General features: G+C 38.8%; 1 protein-coding gene across 13 annotated transcripts in view; it reads left to right on the forward strand.

Moving 5' to 3' along the window:
- The window catches only part of TENM1 (teneurin transmembrane protein 1), a 1,376,511-nt gene that overhangs the window by 992,093 nt on the left and 359,830 nt on the right, over nt 1-24,588 (forward strand). For 11 of the 13 annotated variants that reach the window (XM_065556633.1, XM_065556629.1, XM_065556628.1 and 8 more), the window contains one exon: nt 7,068-7,346. The exons of the other annotated variants lie outside the window; for them this stretch is intronic. In XM_065556633.1, coding sequence (XP_065412705.1) covers nt 7,130-7,346 — 217 coding nt within the window. In that variant the 5' untranslated portion in view covers nt 7,068-7,129. The remainder of the gene's footprint in view (nt 1-7,067; nt 7,347-24,588) is intronic. 13 annotated transcript variants of the gene reach the window in all.

The raw sequence follows: 24,588 nt of genomic DNA on the forward strand, positions 1-24,588 counted from the left end.
TGTGTAATTCACTCATTGGTTTAGAAACCTGAAATTCTCCATCAAATCCCTGAATGCTGGGTTTTGTATTTGCATATCTGATGTAGCAGAAATATGTGTAAAAACTCATGTACTCATCCAGCTTCCTTTTATCTATCATCTATTCTCCTTAATGTGCCACTGGATAATCCACCTTCGGGCAGGAATAATTTACACTCATGAAAAGAAGTTGATAATTCAGCATTTTCAGATAGCAGTATATGAAAATGCTTAGTTTTTGGTTAAAACATCAACATTACTTTAGGTCTTACACTGACCTTTTGGGAAGGTTAATCACACTTTTCTGCCTTGGCAGAGTAAACCTTCTCAGATTCCTTCAGCAAAATGTCTTCAAAAATGGAGACATAAGGTGGGTGAAGTAATATCTTTTATTGGACCAACTTCTGTTGGTGAGAGAGATAATCTTTTGAGCTGCACAGAGCTCTGTGAAGAAGAGCACTCTGTGGCTCAAAAGCTTGTCTCTCTCACCAACAGAAGTTGGTCCAATAAAAGATATTATCTCACTCATCTTGTGTCTCTAATGTCCTGGAACCAACATGGCTACAACCATACTGCATTGAAAAATGGAAGCATTTCTCTTTGGCATAAGGAATATGTATAATACTGTCGTTTCCCTTTACTTTCTCACATCAGGCTTTATGCAGTGTTTGCCTTTTATGCGTCATACTGGACTCAGAATCCCCACCTTTGTGGGGCAAATATTCATATGACCTTTGTCTGAAATATTACCCATGTATACCAGTGGCTTGACTCCATCTCTGCTGAAATCTTCATCCATGGCTTAATTTCTCTTACTTTGACTATTAGAAGTCCCAGTATTCCGGATTCCAACTCCTGCAGAGTCAAAGTAACTTTTTCATACACAAGGAAATGCAACCACATCACATCATCTTGAAAGAACTGTTGATTCAGCATTTGTTTCAGGATCCAATTCAAAATGTCATCCTTGTTTTTAAAATTTCCAGTGGATGGTCTTGTAGACCTTGATCACCTCCTCGTTTTTATGTTTTTTGGGCACTGGCCTTCTTACCACTCTCACTGCAAAAACCTTCTTCTATGCAGTTCCTATCAACTTGAGCAGTCTTTCCATATCTCTTAATTTCACCTATTATATGTTTCCAAATCTCATCTGGAAGCATACCTTCCCTTATGCCTGGTATCTCTTAAATTCTCTTGCTGTTATTTGTATTATTATTATTTCTTTAAGTGTATTATCTGATAACCTGGGCCTCTGTTCACTTTTTTCTCTCTCAACAAAATAGCAGCCTATTCCAAAAGTTCAAAACCTCCATAAATGCTTGGAAAGTGGGACAGTATTGCTTACTGTATTCTTGTAGCATATAACCATGCTGTAAAATACAGGACTGTAAGGACTAGATCAATAACCCTTGTATTTATTATATATAAACCAATGTTTTCATTAAGATAGTTTTGGTAATCTGTACCAAAGTCATAGCTTATTGTCCTGGAATCACCTTCTTCATAGGTTTAAATTCACAGCATTTTATTTTTTTGAGCTTTTTTCTTTTTACATTTCACATTTTATATTTCAGGAAAAAAAAACTTAGATTAAAGGTACTTTTCCTTTTTGATTACGGCAAACCGGATGCTGAAATTGCTCTTTAGTAGTTATTTTTCAGGAGACAGTGAGCTGAACATATAATAAGAAAAGGAAACATGCAACAGGGCTATACATCTGCATTCTTTAAAGCAATTAAAGCCTTTGGTCAGTTGTCAGGAGATACCAGGAAAATTTGACTGAACTTTGACTCACCATTAAGTAGGATTATGTGTGTTAATATACGCTCTCACCTGCCACCAGGGAGAGAGAAATAGAGAAGCAGCAGGCTGGCTTATGAATTTGTTATATACATCTGTGCAAACAATAATGCTTGATTATTGTGTTGGCATGATAACTGCATTTACATTTTAATTCTATTTAATTTTATCAAACATAATAGCAATGCTCAAATTAATACAAAAATGTTGCAATACTCTCCCTTGCCTTTGTTAGTACTCACCCATAAAGTGTCCTGTTCAGCTACAAGAATATCCCGTCTGTGCATACCTGTCCACTATACATTTTGTATCTGTGGGTTTAGCAGAATTCAGTTTTTATTTATTTTTTTTATAATTTTGCTGTGTAATATCAATGTTTATTTTCAAGCTTTTTGGATTTTTATTTATTTCAATTTTCACAGTTGCACAAAATTATGGGTTTAGCTCCCCGCATTTACATTTTCACAGTTGTGGGAAATTTTTTGGTGGGTCAGACAATAGGGAGAGTTAGACAATAGTTAATCTCAGGAGATGTTGAGATTCAAAAAATGTCATGCTTTTTAACTGTTAAAACACCAACTTTCAACATCATGTGTTAAAATGTATAAATATCCTTAAACCAAATGTTAAGTTCTCAAAGTTTTTCTTACTTTGCTTACCTGTGAATTTCGATTATCAGTGGGAATATTTATTCATCAGTTTGTATGTGTATAGAGGAATAGGCATTTACCTATAAAAATGTAATTCTTCCAAGCCTACGTATAGGAGGTGGACATTAAGGGTAACGAACTGGAAGCACCACTGTGATAATCTCAGCTCTTGGGGTTAATGATAGTAATCAGTAAGGGCATTTTCCTCTGAAATGAATCAACCATGATGGTGGCCTGACTAGCATCTATCCAAAGCTTTGTTAAAGTGAACATGAACTATGGTTCCTTGATATATTTGAAAATAGGAAATATGTACAATACAATGCATAAAATAAACCCCATTCTGAAGTACACATCGATCAGCGTGCATGCACTCAAACAACTCCATGGTAGACTAAATTTCACATAAACCACAGAGTTATGTTATGAATATTTTGTTTCAGAAGTAGTAGAGTTTTGATGCAAGTACAACATGAAAATGTAGTTTCTGATGACAAATTTAAAATAAAATCATGTATAAAATACGCATTAAATATGCAAGTCTGTTGCAGTTTTTAAAAGGCTCTGTCCCCTTGCCATAGTTCCTTTTTCAAGTACTAAGAAAACTCTAAGGACTTAAATATTTCACTGATAAATTTAAGGGATTAGCTGTGTGTGTTTTCTGTTCTAGGAATGTGACTTTAAATTATGTATGGTTTCTATTTTTAAAATATTGCTGAGAATTATCTCTGCCATTCAGTGCCTACAAAGTATTTAAAAAAAACAAAAATAAAATAAAAATAAAAACAAACAAACAAACAAAAACCTTCCTGTGACAGCACACAGATTGGTTCTTTTCTGACCTTTCTTTCTCTGTGGGAAGAAAAGCATTAAGTCACTCATGCAAAGGTCATTTATGGTAGCTGTATGCTTTTATGAGCCTTTATCATTTCACTGACAAGGGCAACTTGATATTGATCAGCTAGATATTTCCTTTAGCCACCAGGAGGCCAGTTACTTGAAGAAACCTGTGTAGACACCCAGACATTATTGTTTTAAATCACACTTAACACAGTATTGTTGTTGTTGTTTTTCCAGTGCAAGGCGGGAAATAAGATACAGACTACAAGTGACAGGATTTAGATTCAAATGATCTTAACACATCAACATTGAATGTATTTGCCTCAATCTCTAACACTAAGATAGTTTGAAGACTTGTTTGGTTGGGGTTTTTTTTTCCATGTTTTCTTGTATCATAAAAATGTTATATGCTGAAAATTGTTATCAAATCTTTTGACAGTTCTTACAAATAACAATTTATCACCTGCCTTCAAATAAGATTAGGTAGTTTGGTTTTCAGAACACCTAAACAAAAATTGAGGAAACACAAACTTATCCCATGCATTGGGGTTTTTTTAGAGGGAGCTGAAATCCTCTAAGAAAAGACTTTGTCCAGTTTTCTATGTGAAGTTTTAATGCCAGTGTAACTCTATTGGAGTCAATGGAACAACTCCAGCAAAAAAATGGTGTAATGGAGCAAAGAATCAGGCACACTGAGTTTCCTGGTCCTCATTCCTTTTGGGAATGGGTAGGCAATGCAGGACTTTTCCTGAGACCTGGTGTCTCTGCAATGCATTCCTGTTGGTTAGCCTTCTGCCTGAAGAACCATGATGCTATTGTGGATTCTCCCCTGATCCTGTGCGGCATGGAATGAAATCCACAGGTGTTTGAGGCCTAGGACAATGGGACTTAGAGGGGAATATCATGTGAAAAGAGATCCCACCTCCCACTCCTAGACCTTCATAGGAATGAAGAGGTGTCCATGTGTACCCATAGCAGAAAAGCCTACTGGAGTCCCAGGAAGGGAATGGAGTTGTGCTGTCCCTCAAACCAGTTTTGACATTTTTTCCTCCCCTCTATTTAAAGAACAGAAGGGGGCAGTATAGCTGCCACCTTCTAGAGAATGCTTCATAGAGTTTTAACCTGTCTTTACATGTCCTTTCTGTATTTAAATGGGAAAAAAATCCATGTTATTGCACAGATGGAAAATCATGTGTATGCAGGACAGTGAAGCAGAAATCATGAAAGAATAGTGAATATAAAAACAATAGTACTGTATATGAAGCAAAATATTTTGCAGAGTTAAAACTAAATATTGAAGCCTTACATTTTCCAATATTGCACCAGTTAAAGCTGTTAAATGCATATCCTTGCAGCACTCAGTTTTCATAATCAGTGGAGAGTTTTTATTTTAAAAAAGTAAGATACATCATTGTTATATATATTTGTAAAATAGAGGAGAGAAACACATTTCAGAAGTGACTCAGAGCAGTAGGTGTTCAAAACCTTGAATTTTACAGTATTGTATATAATCCCAAGTTTTTCAGTTGCTCACAAAAGATTTGTGAAACCAGAATTCACCTTGTGCAGACCTCCTGCAAAATGGATCAGCCACAAGGCTCTTTTTCCATAGGAACCTTTGTACATTTTTAAAAGGTTCAAGGTGCAGAGGGGTAGTACTGGCTTTTGTAAGTCTCTTTGTGATTCAGCCTTATGTGCAATAGGTGAGCATAGAAATGTAAGGGTTTTTTTTACAGTTATATGGCCAAAAAAAACAAAACAAAACACCCCACATTAAATTAGGTGCATGGTTGGTTTTACAGCTTAATTGATCTAAATGTAAGATTTATATATACTAGTGTACTTCATGGCTTCTGTAGGCAGAGCACACTGCACATACTGGGGTACCTTGCATTCCCTCATCACCGCTTATAAACTCCCTTTGCCACTCTCCCATTCCCTTCTATTTCAAGGACATCCTGCAACCCTCACTCATTTATGCTGGGTGCTCTGTGTGTCCCCCTATTCTCCCCATCCCTGCATGCCAGGGCTCTGTCCCCCATATTGACACCTCCACGACATGCTACAGGCTGTCTCTCCCCCCATCCCATACTGTTGTCCCACATTCTCTCCCCATGTGTGTGCTCCCATTCGTCTTTCCATGCACCACTTCTCCTAAGCCCCATATACCCTCCCTCCTCTGACTAGGGCTCTATATGTGCCCACTTTCACGCATGCCAGCAGTCTGTGTTGTCTCTTATTTACCCTGGCCTTCTCCTTCACTCCCCAATGCCAGGGGCTCTGTGTGCATCCCTGTCCCCTTTTCCCCCACCATTCATATATATTTTTTTCTTTTTCTTTCCTTTCTCTTTCAGGATCAACATTTTTTATTGTATTGAGAGTATGGCAATTTGATCTGTAGACAATTAAAAGGACAGTCGAAGCTGCTGATATTGGTAGCCAGATGGCGGGGATCCATGTGTTCCCCATTTTCACCTTTCATTTTATTTCTGATTTTCATTGGAATTGATAGGTTTCTGGCCATTGATGGCTAGAAAATTCCCTGAAAGTTTGGAGTTGATTGATTGAAGCATTACATTATTGGGTTACAGACACCCAGGGAAATCCCATCTAGTTGAGTGTTAGAGTTGCTTTGTTCAGCCAAGGAGATAAAATTAACAAGAAGCTTTAAACTTCTGTTGGGAGAAGCTTTTGTCCAACAGAAGTACTTCTCCCATAACATCTTGGTTTTAGAGTTTTATTTTTTGTCTATTAGTCTAACGTGCTTTTGTTCATTGCACTGTGTTTTTTCTAAATGAACATTGTGTATTAACTAGTCTCACATTGGCAAATCCTTTTTTGTTGCACGACTGTCTCTAAATGAACAAATTATTGGTCTTTGGTCTGATCTTGGAACTAATTGTTGCTGTGGTATGAACGCAGTGGTAAAGGATGTTCCACAATTCCCATTATTTCACCATATAATTTCTATTAACATTAATAGGTAAAAACATTCATGAAAATGAGACTATAGGCCAAATTCACAAGTTAGGCAGGTGAAACTTCATTGCCATTAATGGTATTGGAAATGCTTGAGCTAACAGTGAATGTTGCCTACCTCTCTAAAGGTTTCATTGCAGTACTTTCTGTATGGACTCGCGTTGCTTTGAACTAGAGATTTTTTTTTTTTGAAAATTTGCATTATTTAAAAGGAATTTCATTTTTCTGAATTATGATACAGTATTGTGAGACTGTCATAATAATTATAATAATAATTTAATTTTAAACATGCCTGATTGTTTTATAGTGTGTCAAATGTCTTATTAGTTGACTGGGCATTTTAATTTTATACAACCAAATACTGCCAGAGGAGTAGAACTCTTTTTGATTTCTTGACCTTAATGTTAAAAAAAAAATTAAAAAATGTAATATCTGAGGGACACACAGATTTTTAGAGAAATATATTCAATTATATTCAATAATTTCAAATAACATACTGGAAATTCAGATTTTCTTCCCAAATGGTATTATAATGTACTCGGTGCATGAAGTACAAGACAACATTAGCACTCTGACTTAATATATATCATTTGGTTTAGGTTTTTTTAAAGCTATTTTGATCGTGTTTCTTGAAAATCTGTGGGCCAGATTCTTATCTCAATCACATTTATGTAAATCTAGATAAATTTCATTGATTTTCTTTTGGTCTGAGAGTAACATCTGGCCCTGAATAGCTAATATTTATGTGTAATATCTGAGATGGAATTTTGTCTTTTTCAGGACCATTTCTTTAGGGAGTTCCTATTCCTTATTTTCATGACTCTGAGCATACTTAATCAGAAATGGAGCAGATGGACTGCAAACCCTACCAGCCACTGTCAAAAGTTAAGCATGAAATGGATCTAGCTTATACAAGTTCTTCAGATGAAAGTGAAGATGGGAGAAAACCAAGACAATCCTATGACTCCAGAGAAACTCTAAATGAATATAGCCAAGAACTAAGACTGAACTATAACAGCCATAGCAGAAAAAGAAAAGCTGATGACAAATCCACTCAAGGTACATAATTGATTTTCATTTTCACTAATTATGAAAAGTATCTTACAAGGGCATTTGTATATCAGCATGTAAACATATAATTATATTACTTTCAAAGGCAGACAGTGATTGCCATTTAAAAGTCACCATTTGGCACCTGTTGCCACACTACAGTATCTGAGTTACTGCAGTTATTTTCCTAACTATTTTTCAGCTATCACCTTCCAGAAATACAGAATTACTATGCTGTGTCTCAGACCACAACATGGCAACTGTTGGTAAATGCTGTTGTTAGGTGGTGGCTACTCTTCTTACTAAAACTAACTGGGTAATAGTTTAAAATTCTTACATATATGTATGGATTTGCTCCAGGTACCAAATTAGCTTTGAGGTTGTAGGTTATCTGTCCTTGTGCTTGTAAAGCTTATTGGTAAATTCAAATACAACAATCCTCTTAAACAAAATTTGTGTAATCCTACAAGTAGCCAAGTCATTTACAAACGGAAGGAGAAATAATTTGTTGCAAGGACAAAAGCAAACAATTTACTGTTGTCTGTCTTTTTTTTTATTTTTTTAAGCATAGATGTAATTCAGGGGAGAACTTGTTCCTATCCTAGAAATCTTTTCAGCACATATACCCAAATGGTGCATACAGCTACAAAGCAGCAGTGTTGGGGGAAATACAAGGCTATAATTTATTATATATTTGAATACAGTACCTATTCAAATTATTCTGGCCAAGATTTCAGCCATGTATATTTGACCTGCCAAGAATTACCTTGTCCTGCAAGAATTAAGTGGGTTTGCTTAACTAAGAAATTATTCCATTTGTTATGCTTTGAGTTTATCCTCCCTATGTTGCATTGGTTTATTCTTTAGAGAACTGTATCTTATAAGAAAATTCCACCAATAATCTTGTAGGATTAACTCCTTGTGATTTCCTTGCTAGAAACGGTAAAGCTTGTATGCATTTCTGCAGCAAGTCACCATACAGCAGTTTGTCCTGCTCACACATGTTCAGATTGGCCTGTTAGGAATCAGATTTATTATTTGCAAAAACTGATGTATTTCTTGAAGACTCATGGAGGCATTATGGCTTATTAAAAATGTGTACTCCATGTTTTTCTTGCCTAGATTAATGTTCAGTTCATTTCTTACTAGATATCATAGGAGTCTGTCCTGTTTGCCTTATAAGCAGCTAACTTTTTCTCCTTGAAATTCATAGTCTTGTCCTGCTGCAAATTACCATATGACCCCAAGCACATGCTTTACAATATCACTATTCAGGTTGGCCTGTTAGCACTTGCTTAATTGACATCCTGAATAGAGATGCTTTCCTGAAATGGAGTCTGTCAATATATTATTATTCAGTGCATATTGGTTCCTATGTAATACTTGTTAATACTTCTGGTATACTTGACAATATATGCTAGTATATTGAGTTGTCTGAATGGAGGTAAAATTTTCTTGCCTTACTGGAAATCATATAATAAAGTTTTCTCTTGTGAGAAATGTAATGCAACATAATTGTCCTAGTCAGTAATTGTATAGGTTTGTTCTGCCAAGAATTACATTGTATATGGGTTTTCAATGCCAGGAATTCATCCCCATATCTTTGTGCTGGCGTAAATCGTATTGATCTGCCATAAATTCAGCCCATATGTTTGACATGCCAGCTGTCATACAGATTTGAAATATGTAAGTGGTTGGGCAAAGAATTTGTTCAAACAAACAAAAGTTAGGCTGAGGAGGCAGCGTTCTCATCTGACTCCAGAGTTGGGTTAGATAAACTTCTGTTTGTTGATTGAAATCTAACAAGCTTTCAAAAGGCCATATCTTTAATGGTAGAAATGCTGTGAGATCTAGTGGTGTTAGGGATTTCTGCTTTCTTTGCTTGCATTCAAACAAGAACAGAAAAAAAACAGGCCCTTTTTGAGTTATGAGTCTGACCTACTCCAAAGTCATAAGGGTGTATTTGGAATTTGGATTCCCATAAACCCTACCAATATTTTGCTGACATTCTGTATTAGGCATATCTTTAATTTTGCATCCTTTATTTGTGAAATGTAATTTTTTTTGTTATCACTGACAAAAGAGGATTATGAATGTTGTCAACTTGTATTAGTGGAAACCTGGGAAAAGAATAATAATATTCTGCACTGATATATAGCACTATTTTCTGAGGATCTCAATGTACTTTACCAAGGTGGATAAGTATTATCATCTCTATTTTATAAATAAGGAAACTGAGGCATGGAGACTAAGTAATATATTCATGGTCACAGAGTGAGTTTAATGGCAGAGTCAGAAGCAAAGCTCTTGTCTCTTGCCTTTGTCTCCTGCTCCAACCATTAGACAGCACTGAAGCAAAATGCAATCCTGAAAAAGTGATGATTAGTGGATGTCAAAGTGGAGGTAAATTCAGAAGGACTGTGAACTCCACCAACATAATGTGTGGTAATAGATAAGGAAACAGACACATTGCAACAGTCATGAATAAAGTGATAATGATCCAAGGTGAGATAGCAAACAAACCTGTGAGTTCTGGTGAGGGAATGTAAGAAAAGCAAAGTCACTGAGAATATATGATGAATAATGAAAACATGACTCTCTATCTAAAACCAAAAGCCTTTATGCCAGGTTGCCAGCATTTTTTGGCAAGTAATTTATTACTGGCAGTTTGACCACTTCATTGTGGCTACTAGTGTCAAGAGTTCATTGGTAGTGAAAGTCCTTTGTTCTATTCATGGGATCTTTATTGAAATAGGTGTTCTTTCACAGAATAGATACTATACATAAATATGGCACTAATCCAATAATTGTATGAAACCTCTGTGGTTTGTGTGCTATGAACCCAATGCCCACATTTTGTCAGTGGTATTTGTTTTGCTTCAAATATATCTTATTTTATACAATTTTATTAGTATTAATATTTGTAACAAACATCCGTTGTAAAGCCATGTGTTTATAGAAATTATTAAATTTGTTTCCACAGTTTTTTCTTGATGAACACAATGTTGGAACACAAAATACATCACAAACTTTCAGGGTGCTCCCTGTGCCTGGAACTCTTTTCATGACTCTGTCTGTCCCTTCCTTAAAATCTCTTCTCAAAACCCACTTCTTTAAGGAGGATTGGTTTATTAGTTGTTTTCTACAAGGTTTACTTAGAGGACGCTCAAAAAAATCAACAGTGAATACAGAATAGTCCATCGGGAGACAATTATGTAACTTAAGAGGCCATATGACTGTTGCTGAACATTATATGCTGTGTCTTACGGAGTTTTAGATGTAAGATAAATTGTAGCTCTCGAGTGTTTTTCAGTGGAATCTCAGTTATCGGACAGTCCAAGATTTGGCAAATAAGATCACACAAAGACTGGCAAGTATGGATATAAGAATTGGCTAAACGTATCAGTTTTGATACACTGTGGACAGATGAAAAAATCTTTCCAATAAAAGTATTTTCCATTCCTGAAGATTCACGTATAACTTCACAATGTGTACATTTTATCAAGAAAGATTATTTTAGAGTAATTGGAATGTTCACATTGCTTTGTTTATCTAAATGTCTATAAACCAACAATGTATTATCCTGTCCAGAAAGACACATGAAGTACATTTCAGGCAGACCCAGTCTAATGTGGTTCATGGTTTTTGGAAAACATAGGAAATTAACCCTTTGCAGGACTGGCCAATAGATTGTTGATAGTTTAAAGACATGGGGCAGAATTGGCTGGACACTCTAGATGTACTGATGATTCCTGGTAGGATACATCTTGATGATTCTGGCATGGAAAATTTTTTCCTTGAAGGATGTATAGACTATCAATCTTATTCTCGTTTCACTTGTAACACTTTTACGGCAGCAAAACACCATTTTCTTCAAGGAGTTATTCTTTATTTACATGAATGTAAATAAGAGAAAACTCTAGTCCTACAATTTTTGGAGATGTAAAGAAAGAAGCTGTATTCCTTTTAGACTGATGTATACTATTATGGAAAATACCAGTTTAGAGGAATGAATTCCAGACAGGACAAGCATCTGGGATTGAGTCACTGGAATGATGAATGTTATTGATTCTTAACAGGATGAACATATGGGGATAAATTTCTAGTTAGCCAAACTTTTATATATATTTCCTGGCAAGATAAGTATATTGAGCTTCATTATGGGCCAGGCAAACCGATATTATGCCCTGGTGCAGGAAGAAAAAGCAGCATATATTTACCGGTAAATTTGTGTGAAAAAATTAGCATAGATAGCGATACTAGAAAACAAAGGTTTTAGAATGCTTCACAAAATATTTGGCATTTTCTATTCCTAACCAGAGGGTCACATTACTTTTTATCCTACAAATAAGAAATCTTGAGTATGAGATCACTAGCAGGGCGAATAAAATGAAGAAACTTGTATAAATTCCCTCTTGAACAACTGAACTGGGCTAAATGTGTGTAATAAATTCTTATTCAAGCAAAATCCCCATTGCCCTCAGGAAGAATTGCCAGAGTAAGGACTTCAGAATTTGGCCCTCTAGTTTCCAGACCACTTTTATTCTAAGCCCTAATTTTTGCCTGTTTCTGATTCTTTGTCGGATTCTCACTATATCAGTTTTATGACTGACATACTGTGTATGCATTTAGAAGTGTTCTAATTCTACAAAGCAATAGAGTTTAGAGAGGAAACCTAGATCTGGAGAATGCAGTTTCAGATACGCTTTTAGTTCAAATTCATACATACCAAGAAGGAAGATTTAAACATATGGAACTTGGATTTCATGTCACCAGTCAGAAATAGTTGTACTTACTTGCTGACAAGTCTTGTCAAGAAATTGTCATATCAGGAAAATGTCACTGTGCCTTTTTGTCAACTGTAAACTGGAACTAGCTTGACTCACACAATGGACCAAATTCTGCTCTCATACTGGTATAAATCGACAGTGAGTTCATTAAGGTCAGTAGATTTGCTCCGTATTTTACTGGTGAGCATAGCATTTGGCCCATGTATAGTACGCACTGTTTGTTTCAAATGCTTTTTCTCACTGTGCTTCTGCAGGACTTGTAAAAGTAAAGAGGCTAATTTTAATCAGTTTTTCCTCTAAATACATCACATATGTAACACTAGAATATATTCTCACTTACTTGAAATGTAAGGTTACAGCCCTAATATCATCCTGTCCCACAGAAACTTGCATAGAAGGCCAAAAAAAAAAAAATCAGTTTTGAAGCCTAAACTTCCTGCTAGAAACTTCATTTCTTTTAAGGAGTGTGTTGCTGCACAGTAGCTTTACTTCTTTTGGCTACCTGCTTGCACCTACCTACCCTCTAGTGCAGGGGTTCTCAACCAGGGGTACATGTACCCCTGGGGGTATGCAGAGGTCTTCTGGTGGGTACATCAACTCATCTAGATATTTTCCTAGTTTTACAACAGGCTACATAAAAAGCATTAGTGAAGACAGTACAAACTAAAATTTCATACAGACAATTATTTGTTTATACTGTTCTATATACTATATACTGAAATGTAAGTACAAGATTTATATTCCGATTGATTTATTTTATAATTATATGGTAAAAATGAGAAAGTGAGCAATTGTTCAGTAATAGTGTGCTGTGACAATTTTGTATTTTTATGTCTGATTTTGTAAGCAAGTAGTTTAAGGGAGGTGAAACTTGGGGGTATGCAAGACAAATCAGACTCCTGAAAGGGGTACAGTAGTCTGGAAAGGTTGAGTGCAACTGCTCTAATGTATGATGGACTTAATGCCTCCAACAGAAGTTCAATGTGATGAGTAGCTCCCTCCTTTATCTGAAAATTTCTGGATCATTGTTTTCATGTAGAGGGGAGTATCTGCAGATTCTGAAGAAGACAGATGATACCAGTTAGGCTTTGTCTACACTACAAAGTTAGGTCAACATAAGGCAGCTTATGTCGACCTAACTATGTCAGTGTCTACATTACAGCCTTGTCTACACTAACAAAATAAGTTGATCTAAGTTACGCTTATTAAGTTACATAAGTTACATAACTTAAGTTGAAGTAGCTTATATTGTCTTACAGCGGTGTCTACACTGCACTAGGCTGACGGGATACGCTCTCCCATCGACCTCTTGTTGAGATGGAGTACTGAAGTCGACAGGAGAGCGTTCTCCCATCGACCTATTGCGTCTTCACCAGACTTGCTAAATCGATTTAGCACATAGAAGATACAAGCCCTAATTGCCCTACTACACCGACATAATAACTCCATCTCCCCGAGGGTGACAGTGTCTGTATAGACATTGTGTTACGTACATCTGCTATTGGCTGTCATTCTTGTCCACTGGAGCCATGAAATGGACAAGAAATCTGACTACCAGCGCCCCAGACAGGCTGCTGCCAGGTCTTGTCTCCAAGCTGGGCTGCCACCCAGGATCTTGGCTTGGGCTGCCATCCAGGCTCCCCGCTTCCCACTGGCAGCACAGCAGCCGACCAGACTCCGGGCGTGGATCTTCCCGCTGGAGGCGATAACCTCCCGGACAGCTTCCCCCCAGCTCCCGTTGGGGATGGGGAGGCGGGAAGCCCCAGGCGGCTGCCTGCCTCCACTCTTGGTGGGGAACAGGGAAGAAAGAAGCCCCCCTCTCCCAGAGCTGAGTGTTCTGGCTCTCAGCCCCCCACGCTGTCCCTCTTCAGTTGGTGGAAGCACTCCTGGTGAGGACGTGTACCACCAACAGAAGGAAGTTAGTGTCGACTTAAGATAGTATTGGCATGACCAGATTTGGCTAATAATTGTGCAGTTTTCATTCCTTCTATGTGTAAAAGTTGTGGTAGGGAAAATTGTAGGATTTTTGTGTGTGTGTGTGTGTGTGTGTGTGTGTGTGTGTGTGTGTGTGTGTGTGTGAGTGTGTGTGGCTTGATTTTAAAAAATGTTTTAGAAATGCTTTTCTTCACCAGACTGAAAATAAGAAAATAAACCTTTCTTTTCCCCCGAGCCTGAAATTGGTTCTTACTTTCTAGGATCACAGCATCCCACAAGCTTTCCCAAAATATCTATCAGCAATTTTATAATGCTGCTTTTAACTTTTAGTGATACCTGTAAACTCACCAGAATTGCCAGTTACTTATCAGAAATACTATACCCTCCTTATAAGTATTTTTTTTAATCAAGGGAGTATACAAGGGAGGGAATAAACCCAGGAAAATCTACAAGACATATGAGCACATTTAAGTCATTAAACAAAGTATCACCAATCACAGTGCATTTTCCATCCCATGCTAATAAATCAACAGAAGGAATAAAACATATGTTCTGCCTTCCAAATAAATACAGAATAACATAAACCCAGTTTGCAGTGTGCTGATGTAAAAGAAAATCCTAATTTCCATTCTCTTTTGAAATGCACTAATTTTTAGCAGAATAAAAATGTCAAAAAGTATACCAGTCAAAAACAGTGACAGAGTCACCAATTTCAGTGTACGTCAGTTCTTCCAGCAACCCTCAACCAACTTCAAAAGTCTCTCCAACAATCTTAGGATCTGATGGTTTTCCAGCCACCCTAGTAAGTTGCGCATCTTGGTTTAGAATTCTGTTTTTCAGAGTATGCCAATGATCTCAGAAAATCTATAACATGCCATTACTAAACCAGGAGAGGCGCAGCCTCTCTGACACTTCTAAGTGCTCTGGGAAGATCTATCAGAAATGGATGCAGAAGTCTGAACTAATGACAAGGAAGAATATTGAAGAAATGACTGGCATATAGAATGTAGGACATAGAATGAAGTAAACAACTATGCAATTGTCCCTGAGGCTAACTTCTTATACATATATTCTTGCTACTTGCCTTTTCTGTCAGTTCTTTTGACAAAAGAAGAGAGCTGTCTTATTTTCTGGAATTGGGAATAAAATCAAATTTGCTTTTCTTCTTGTTTCACCAGACACTGGAGCCAGATAGCCCTTCTCTCTGAGTCCATGTTTCTTGATCATATATTTTGTACCCCCCAAATGCAGAAATATCAGGAACCGCTCTGCCAGAAAAAGACATTATTTGAATTAAATATAGTTCTACACCATGGTGGGTATATCATAGGTCAATTAGAGATTAAATTCATATTAAGAGTCAAATACTTCAGAACTTAAAAGTAGAGATTTATTTGAAGTAAATCGCAAACATTAATTAAAATCCCAGGGTCTGATTTTCAGAGATGCTCCATTCTTTGTAGCTCCCATAAACTTTGGTTTCAATTGCAAGTGCTCAGCAAATCCATTTCCCATTGTCTGTGTGACTTATTAAAAATGCTTTGCAAGTCAGTGGAAACACCTTAGTAAACCAAAAGAAAGGGATGGAAGGAGCAAGATTGAAGGATTTATGCCAACTGTTCAACATCTTAGTATTGACTTTTTTCTGGAATTCAATGATGTGATGGGGTGAATAGCAAAGAGGGCTGCTATAATCAATTAATACTATTAGGAATTTGCTCAGTTGTAAGATTAGTGAGTCAAATCACATTGATATATATTGTTGTGAGCTGCAAACCTGAGCCACTTGCTTTAGAGTATGGCTACATTCTCAATATGCTTCATCCTTTACATTACAGTATCCAAATGACTTGTGTACAGTAGCTAGCTAGTCAGATGTCTGAGTTAAACTTTATCTTTAAGAACATGCTATTAACTATTTCCCACTCTATTTACAATTTTCATACCTATATCCTTTAGAGTCAGGGCAGGTTCCATAAGGCCTGGTCCACACTAAGCCCCCAGTTCAAACTAAGATACGCAACTTCAGCTACATGAATAACGTAGTTGAAGTCGAAGTATCTTAGTTCGAACTTAAAGGTACTTACCGCGGGTTCACACGCGGCAGGCAGGCTCCCCCGTCGACTCCGCCTGCTCCTCTCGCAGAGCAGGATTACCGGCGTCGACGGCGAGCACTTCCGGGATCGATTGCTGGCCGCCGAACCAGTGGGTAAGTATAGACGTACCCTAAGATCTGTCAGGAGATGAAATCAAAGTTCACTTAAAGTTTGAGACTGAAGAAAAGTAGGTGAAAATATAAATAGTTTTGTGAAAATCACCAGTACACAACATAGGCAGTAATTAAAATGGTAATATGAACAATGTAGCTAGTGGATCATGGGAAGCTGTGGAGAAGAATCCCTTTTTTATGTGAAAGAAGATACATAAGATAATGTTGTCCCTACTCATTGCAAAGAGTAGTGACAACATATATGCATGAACTAGGGACAATCCCAGTTCTTTAGCTCAAGGGAGTAAAAAAAATTGCTGTCTACTTGCACCCTTGAGAGTGAAGAGAAGGCAGGGTCATGCTGCTGATTCCTCCCTCCCCTAACCCCAGCACTTGCATATCAGACTACAGAGTTAGCAAACCGGGATAATGCAGCATTTGTACTCCCCCATGTGCTGGGGAGCAATGATTGTGCGTCCTATAGCACATTCTTTCCCAGAGCTCTCATTGGGGCAGACTGAGAACTCCACACCTGCTGCCACATGTGCTATTGGCTGAATGGTATAATGTGGACCTTGATAAATGGCTTTGGTGGAATTTTTCTTTTTATAAACAGGACCTGGTCCTATGGCCTGCTTCAGTTTCTTCATACTGTTCCAACAATTCCTGTGAGGCCAAAAAGCTGACTTAAACAGCCAGCTATGAAATCTCAGTGTGAGACAATTCCTAGGCAGCATGAAATCAGCCACACCTTCACAGCTTCTATAGCTTAGAGGGTGAGCTGGGGATGGGAGGAAATGTGAGCAGAACACCTTGTGCTCCAAAGACTATATAAAGGGCCTCTGGGGGACATTACCAGCAGTGTAACCTACAGCAACTGACTTAGTGCAGAACTGGTCTCTGGTTACCCTCAGGATTTTCTTTTCATAGAAAGAAAAGGACAACCCCTAGCATCAGGGCCAAGTTCCTTGATTCCATGAAGATAGGGTACTCTTATAAAATATAATTTACATGCTGATTTATGTTTCATGTAATAGTAAAATACAGTCAAATCATACAAAACAATTACTTGTTGCTAATGTCCTTTAAAGCACATCTGCACTTAATACAAGGGGAATATCAAAGAGAAACCCTAACAGTGGCTATTGAATAAGCAAAATAAATACAGGCATGCACATTTCATAATAAATAAGGTCTTATAATTCATTTTTCAAGCATTAAAGTTGCTGATGTTCTTAGGTTGCTGCACAACAATAGAATAAAATAAACAGCCTCAAAAACCCAAGAAGGGCCGATCTAAGGTCATTCCAGTACCTTGTAGGATGTATATCTAATCATCACGAGTTAGTTATAATGTGATCACAATCGCTCAAGCTAGCAAACAAACATGTTGCTGCATTTTGAACGATCTGCAGTGGAAGTGTCTTGCTGTAGGGAATAAACGTAATCAAACCTTATTCTTTCAAAAGCACGTACTGCTGTTGAAAGGTCATGATGAAATAAAAAAGGGATGCAGCCCTTAAAACATGAGATACAAGAATTTGATGATGTACCCCATGTCCCTGTAGGCACAGATATAACACACAGGTGTCTGTGTCATGACATCTAATCTAAGCTTAGACACCTGCAGGATCAATGGTGGAATGCCAAGGCAGTTGAAATCCAGGGGTATGCTGACCATCATGTGACCAAAGACTTCTATGCTGCTTTGAAAGACTTTTATCGTCTTGTACATACTAGTACAGTGCCTTTTGAAGAGTGTGGACAGCTTAACACTTATCACTGACAAAGGAGAAATCCTTTGGAGCGTTTCAGTTACCTCTAGAACACACTGTCCAACATCACAGACAAGGCACTAATAAGAGTAGTGGATCAGCCAACACGTAATTACAGCATTGGTGCAGTCCTGCTCCTTGACGAAGTCAGCTCTGAGAATCAGTGCTGGGAAGGACTGCAGGGTTTCTGGATCTGATGGTATTCCTGCAGAAATGTTCAAGTTTGGAGGTGAAATCCTGCTAAGGAACTGCATGAACTATTTTTCAGTATATGGAGAACTGAAGACACATCACAAGACTTCAAAGACAACACCATTGTCACTATGGCTGTGGTAATTGTGGTATTTCATTACTCTCCATCACCAGAAGGGTTCTGACTAGAGTACTCTTTGATTGTTTGTTTGGTGTGCAACATTGTTAATCTCATGCTACTGGAGTCATAATGTGGTTTTAGGCCAACACAAGGAATGGCAGACATCAAATTTGTAGCCCATCAGATGCAGGAGAAATGCAGAAAATAGCAACAGAACCTTTACACACTGTGTTTATTGACCTAGCTAATGCATATGACATGCTCAGTAGACCTGGGTGTTGGCAATTATTGTATCCGTTTGGTTGTCCAGAAAAATTCACCAACATTCTGAGGCTATTTCATGATAGAATGCTTGAATGAGTCTGCGTACATGGTGTTCTGTCTGACCAATTTCCTATTACTAATGGTATTAAGCAGGGCTGCGTAATTGATCCACTCTTGTTTACTCTCTTCTATGCAGCATTGCTTAATGATGCTACAAGAGACCTGAATGCTGGTATCAGGATACGTTTCCGATCCTCTAAAAAATTATTTTATGTTAACAGGCTGCCATCTTCCACAATAGTCTTTGAGGCAATTTCATGAATTGCTGTTGGCCAATGATGGTGCTCTAGAGGCACATGATCTAGAAGATATACAGTTGATTCTGCAGAAATGTGTAGCCTGACAATCTGAAAAAGATAGCAGTCATATATCAACCTGTGCCAGGGAAACCCTACACAAAGCAAAAGTCACCATCAGAAACACACAGCTGAATGCTGCTACAGACTTAACTTGGTAGTAATTTGTCAAATGATGTTTCTATAGACAAGGAGCTCACAAGTGGTATCAACAAAGTGAGTTAATCATTTGATATAATATCAGGCGGAGTCTGGCAACAACATGGTATTAAGCTTCAAACCAAGTTAAAAGTCTATAAAGCAGTTGTGCTGTCCAACGTGTTGTATGGGTGAGAGAGCTGTACCTGCTATAAGCATCACATTAAGCTTCTACATAAGTTCCATTTACGACATCTGCGTGCCATATTCTGTATCTAATGGCAGGATAAAAAGTTACCAGTAATTGACTGTATCCATCACTCCATACGTCAGGGTTCTCAAAGTGGGGGTCGGGACCCTTCAGAGGCTCATGAGGTTATTACATGGGGGGTTGCAAGCTGTCAGCCTGCACCCCAAGCCCTGCTTTGCCTCCAGCATTTATATTGGTGTTAAATATATAAAAAAGTGTTTTTACTTTATATGGGGGGGATCACACTCAGAAGCTTGCTATGTGAAAGGGGTCACCAGTACAAAAGTTTGAGAACCACTATCATAGGGATTAACGCCATGCTTATTGCATCACAGTTAGGGTGGACTGGTCATATGTTGAGATTGGGTAACACCAGAATGTCAAAGCAGTTGCTGTATGGCGAACTGAAAGCAGGCAACAGCATACAAGGTGGCCACAAGAAATTCGTGAAGGACACACGAAAGCATAACGTGAAACCGTGCAACATTGACGTTGACAGCTGGGAGTTGTCAGCAACAAATAGATCACTCTGGCAAGCAGTAGTCAATGATGAGATTACTTAGTTTGAGATTGACTGCTGTATTGATCTTGAGGCACAGAGGCTGAGTCGTAAACAGCAGCTGACTCAGCAAGCACGGATTGTACTCATAGGATTGTAGGACTGGAAAGGACCTCGAGAGGTCATCTAGTCCAGTCCCCTGCACTCATGCGGAAAGTGGCACGGGCCGAGGGACGTGCTGGCTGCCCTTCCCTCATCCCCCCATTGGCCTGGAACGGTGAACCGCGGCCAGTGGGAGCTGCGATCGGCCAAACCTGCAGACGCGCAGGTAAACAAACCGGCCCAGACCGCCAGGAGCTTTCTCTGAACAAGTGGTGGCCCACTTTTGACAACCACTGATCTAGACCAGCCCCGACAGGTGTTTGTCTAACCTGCTCTTAAAATTCTCCAATGATGAAGATTCCAAAACCTCTCTGGGCAATTTAATCCAGTGCATAACCACCCTGACAGGAAGGTTTTCCTAATGTCCAACCTAAACCGCCCTTGCTGCAATTTAAGACTATTGCTTCTTGGCCTATTCTCAGAGGTTAAGGAGAACAATTTTTCTTCCTCCTCCTTGTAACAATCTTTCATGTACTTGAAAACTGTTATCATGTGCCCCCTCGGTGTTCTCTTCTCCAGACAAAACAAATCCAGTTTTTTCAATCTTCCCTCATAGATAGGGTTACCAACTTCCTAACTGCAGAAAACTGAACACTGTCCTGCTCCCTGCTCCCACCCCTCCCCTACCCCTTCTCTGAAGCCCCGCCCATTGCTCACTCCATCCCTCCCTCTCTCTCATTTGTACCTGGCTGGGGCAGAGGGTTGGGGTGCAGGAGGGGTGAGGGCTCTGGCTGGGAGTGCAGGGTCTGGGGTGGGGCCAGGGATGAGGGGTTTGGTTTGCAGGAGGGGGTTCTGGGCCGGGGCAGATGGTTGGGGTGTGGGCCCTGGGAGGGAGTTTAGGTGCGAGGGGGGGTCAGGGCTGGGGGTTGAGGCGTGGGATGGGGTTTGGGGTGCGGGCTCCAGGCAGTGCTGACCTCAGGTGGCTCCTGGGAAGCGGCGTCATGTCCCTCCAACTCCTGCAGCACCCGTTGGCTGTGGTTCCCAGCCAGTGGAAGCTGTGGGGCCAGTGCCTGTGGGTGGGGACACCACGCAGAGTTCCCCTGGCCACCCTTCCACCTAGGAGACGGAGGGACATGCTGGCTGCTTCCTGGGAGCCGCGCAGAGCTGGTCAGGGAGCCTACCAGCCCCGTTGCAACACCAACAGGACTTTTAATGGTCCAGTCAGCAGTGCTGACCAGAGCCACCAGGGTCCCTTTTCAACTGGGTGTTCTGATAGAAAAGGACACCTGGCAACCCTACTCGTAGGTCATGTTTTCTAGACCTTTAATTATTTTTGTTACTCTTGTTTGGATGTTCTCCAATTTGTCCATCTTTCCTGAAATATGTCCAGTTCTGAGCAGCAGAATATTCCACTTTAGGCCTAATCAGCATGGAGTAGAGCAGAAGAATTACTTCTCATGTCTTGCTTATAGCATTCCTGCTAATACATCCCAGAATGATGTTTGCTCTTTTTTTTGCCATAGTGTTATACTGTTGACTCAAATTTAGCTTGTGATCCACTATGTCCCTAGAACCCGTTCTGAAGTACTCCTTCCTATGCAGTCATTTCCCATTTTGTAGTGTGGAACTGATTGTTCCTTCCTAAGTAAAGAACGTTGCATTTGTCCTTACTGAATTTTGTCCTATTTTGTCCAGAGCATTTTAAATTTTAATGCTATCCTCCAAAGCACTTGCAACCCCTCCCAGCTTGATATTGTCCGCAAACTGTCTAAATATACTCTCTATGCCATTATCTAAATCATTAATGAAGATATGGAACAGAACCAGACCTAGAACTGATCTCTGTGGGATCCCACTCAATATGCCCTTCCAGCTTGACTGTGAACCACTAATAACAATTCTCTGGGAATGGTTTTCCAACCAGTTATTCACCCAACTTATAGTAGCTCCATCTAGATTGTATTTCCCTAGTTTGTTTATGAGACAGTCAGGCGAGACAGTATCAAAAGCCTTACTAAAGTCAAAATATACCACATCTACTGCTTTCCCCCCTCCACAAGGCTTGTTACCCCGTCAAAGAAAGCTATTCGGTTGATTTGACACAATTTGTTCTTGACAAATCCATGCTGAGTGTTACTTATCACCTTATTGTCTTCTAGGTCTTTGCAAATTGATGGATTAATTATTTGTTCCATTATCTTAACCGGTACTGAAGTTAAGCTGACTGGTCTGTAATTCCCGAGGTTGTCTTTATTTCCCTATTTATAGATGGACACTATATTTGCCCTTTTCCAGGTCTCTGGGATCTCTCCCATCTTCCATGACTTTTCAAAAATTATTGTTAATGGCTCAGATATCTCCTCAGTCAGCTCCTTAATTATTCTAGGATGTATTTCATCAGTCCCTGGTGACGATATCAGTATTCCAGTCATGCATATTATCCCACCAAGTCTCTGTGATTCTAGCTATGTCATAGTTGTATTTATTAACTAACATTTCAAGTTCTTCCTGCTTATTTCCATATTTCTCGCATCTAAGATACTGATTTGATTCCCTCCCACCCATGTTCTCTCTTATCCCAGCTATAATGGCCCATGCTCTCCTTATCCGGTTCTGACCCTTTTCACAGGTTTTCCATATTTTGGATTTACCCATGGGCTTTTGTCACCTGCCTCTGTCAAACCTAGTAATCCCTTCCTCGGCAGCAGGTTACCGATGCACTTCATGTGAAAGGGCTGCCAGTCGCGCATCAGTCTTTTTAGCTTCAGCCGTACTCACAAGACCTAAAAACTCAGCCGTGTCATCTTTGTCATGAAGGACAACTGCTGTTGAAAGGTCACGATGGGATAAAAAAGGGTGCAGCCCTTACATTTTTTTGACAGAAAATGAGATTCTTACTATGGCATCCACAATAAATATGAACTATTCTACAATATTTTATATATTAAAGAGGTTCATCGCATCTGAGCTGAGGTGAATCCTGCCATGTTGACTGGGGCTGAGGTTGTCACAGTAATGCTGACCCACTTTATTTTGAGTCATTTTAGATGCTAATTACATTTTAATAGGTCTTATGTATTGAGAGGCTATTTCCATCTCTTCTTCTTTCTCTCTCTCGTAAAACAAGAGAAATTGCACTGAAGCTAATGGAGCTTCATTGGTCTAAAACTGGTGTAAATGGAAGGCGAATAAGGCTCTCAATGTATTTAAACTTTCTACTTTGGTCTGATGATTTAATTGGGTTTCATAACTGTTGTGCAGTACTCTTATCTATAGGAGGGTTTCTGACTTCCTTATGAACTGCTCTTTTGATCAGTGGTGTAGGCAATAAAAATCTGTAAACAGTGTGTGAAACTCTTTCAAATTATTAAATTATATAGTAAGATCTTAACCATGTATACTTTTCAGAATAGCATAATTTAACTAAAATACCAAAGAATTGGATTTCTCAGTCATTTCTTAGGATTCCTAGGAATGCAAACTCAGATAATTGTAATGATCAATCATTTACTGGTGTGTTAATTTCTTAATGCATTCAATTAATCAGCAGCAGGTTTTTCCTGATTCTAAAGTAGGGAAACTTAATTCTCTTTTTATGGATTAATTGTAGAAATTTACTTTTGGCATTTGACAAACAGACTTACATAACTTGTTTCTGTAATATTCAAGATATGGGTAAATAATAAAAGTAAACAATTCATAATAAGTGGAAACATAATTAACTGTGTTATACAAAAGAAGTGGCCTCCTTTTGCAAATGTCTTGGTAGCCTATAATATGTACAAGTGATTCTTTAGAGCTTATATGATGATCAAAATAGACTTGACATGTACTTTAAACATTTAGAAGGAATTAAATGCTGGAAATGTACAACTTCCCCCCCCCCCCTTCAAAGACATACATGTAGTTAACAAAATTGACTAGTTAGGCCTCTTTCTTTTTTCTTTTCTCTGCCATTCAGAGAAACAACTCTATGACACTTTGTATGTAAAGGACCCAGCCCTTCTCCCATTGAAATCAATGGCATTTTGTTATAGACCTCCTTGTCATGCTCTGGGACATATTTTATTCTTGTACATACTCTTAACTGTCATCAGTATTAATTAAAGAAAGAGACTCATAATTATTGAAATAGTTTTTCATAGGAAAGCATAGAATCATGTATGATTTTTATACAATGTAGTTCTGCTAGCATCAGGGATTAATTGTAAAATCTAGGCAGTGTAGTTTATAAAATATTATTGGAACCACCTTTGTCTTGATTGGTCTATAAAGCTGGGGTCCTGTGTTTACCATGAATTGAAGGGAGAGAAATATTACCTAAAAATAGCTTTTTCCATGGATGATTGTCACTTTGATTTTAAGTTCCAGTATTTTAGGCCAGTGGTTTTCAAACAGTGGGTCACGAGCCAGAACTGGGTCGCGGAATGGAAAGCACTGCTGACCGGGCCATTAAAAGTCCCATCAGTGGTGCTGCCCAGCTAAGGCAGGCTAGTCCCTACCTGTTCCGACACCACGCTGCATCCCGGAAGCAGCCAGCAGCAGGTCTGGCTCCAAGGCCGGGGGCCTACAGGGCTCCATGTGCTGCCCCTGCACCAAGCACCAGCTCCACACTCGCAT

This window comes from Chrysemys picta, chromosome 9 (genome assembly GCF_011386835.1).
Source record: "Chrysemys picta bellii isolate R12L10 chromosome 9, ASM1138683v2, whole genome shotgun sequence".
NCBI lineage: Eukaryota > Metazoa > Chordata > Testudines > Emydidae > Chrysemys > Chrysemys picta.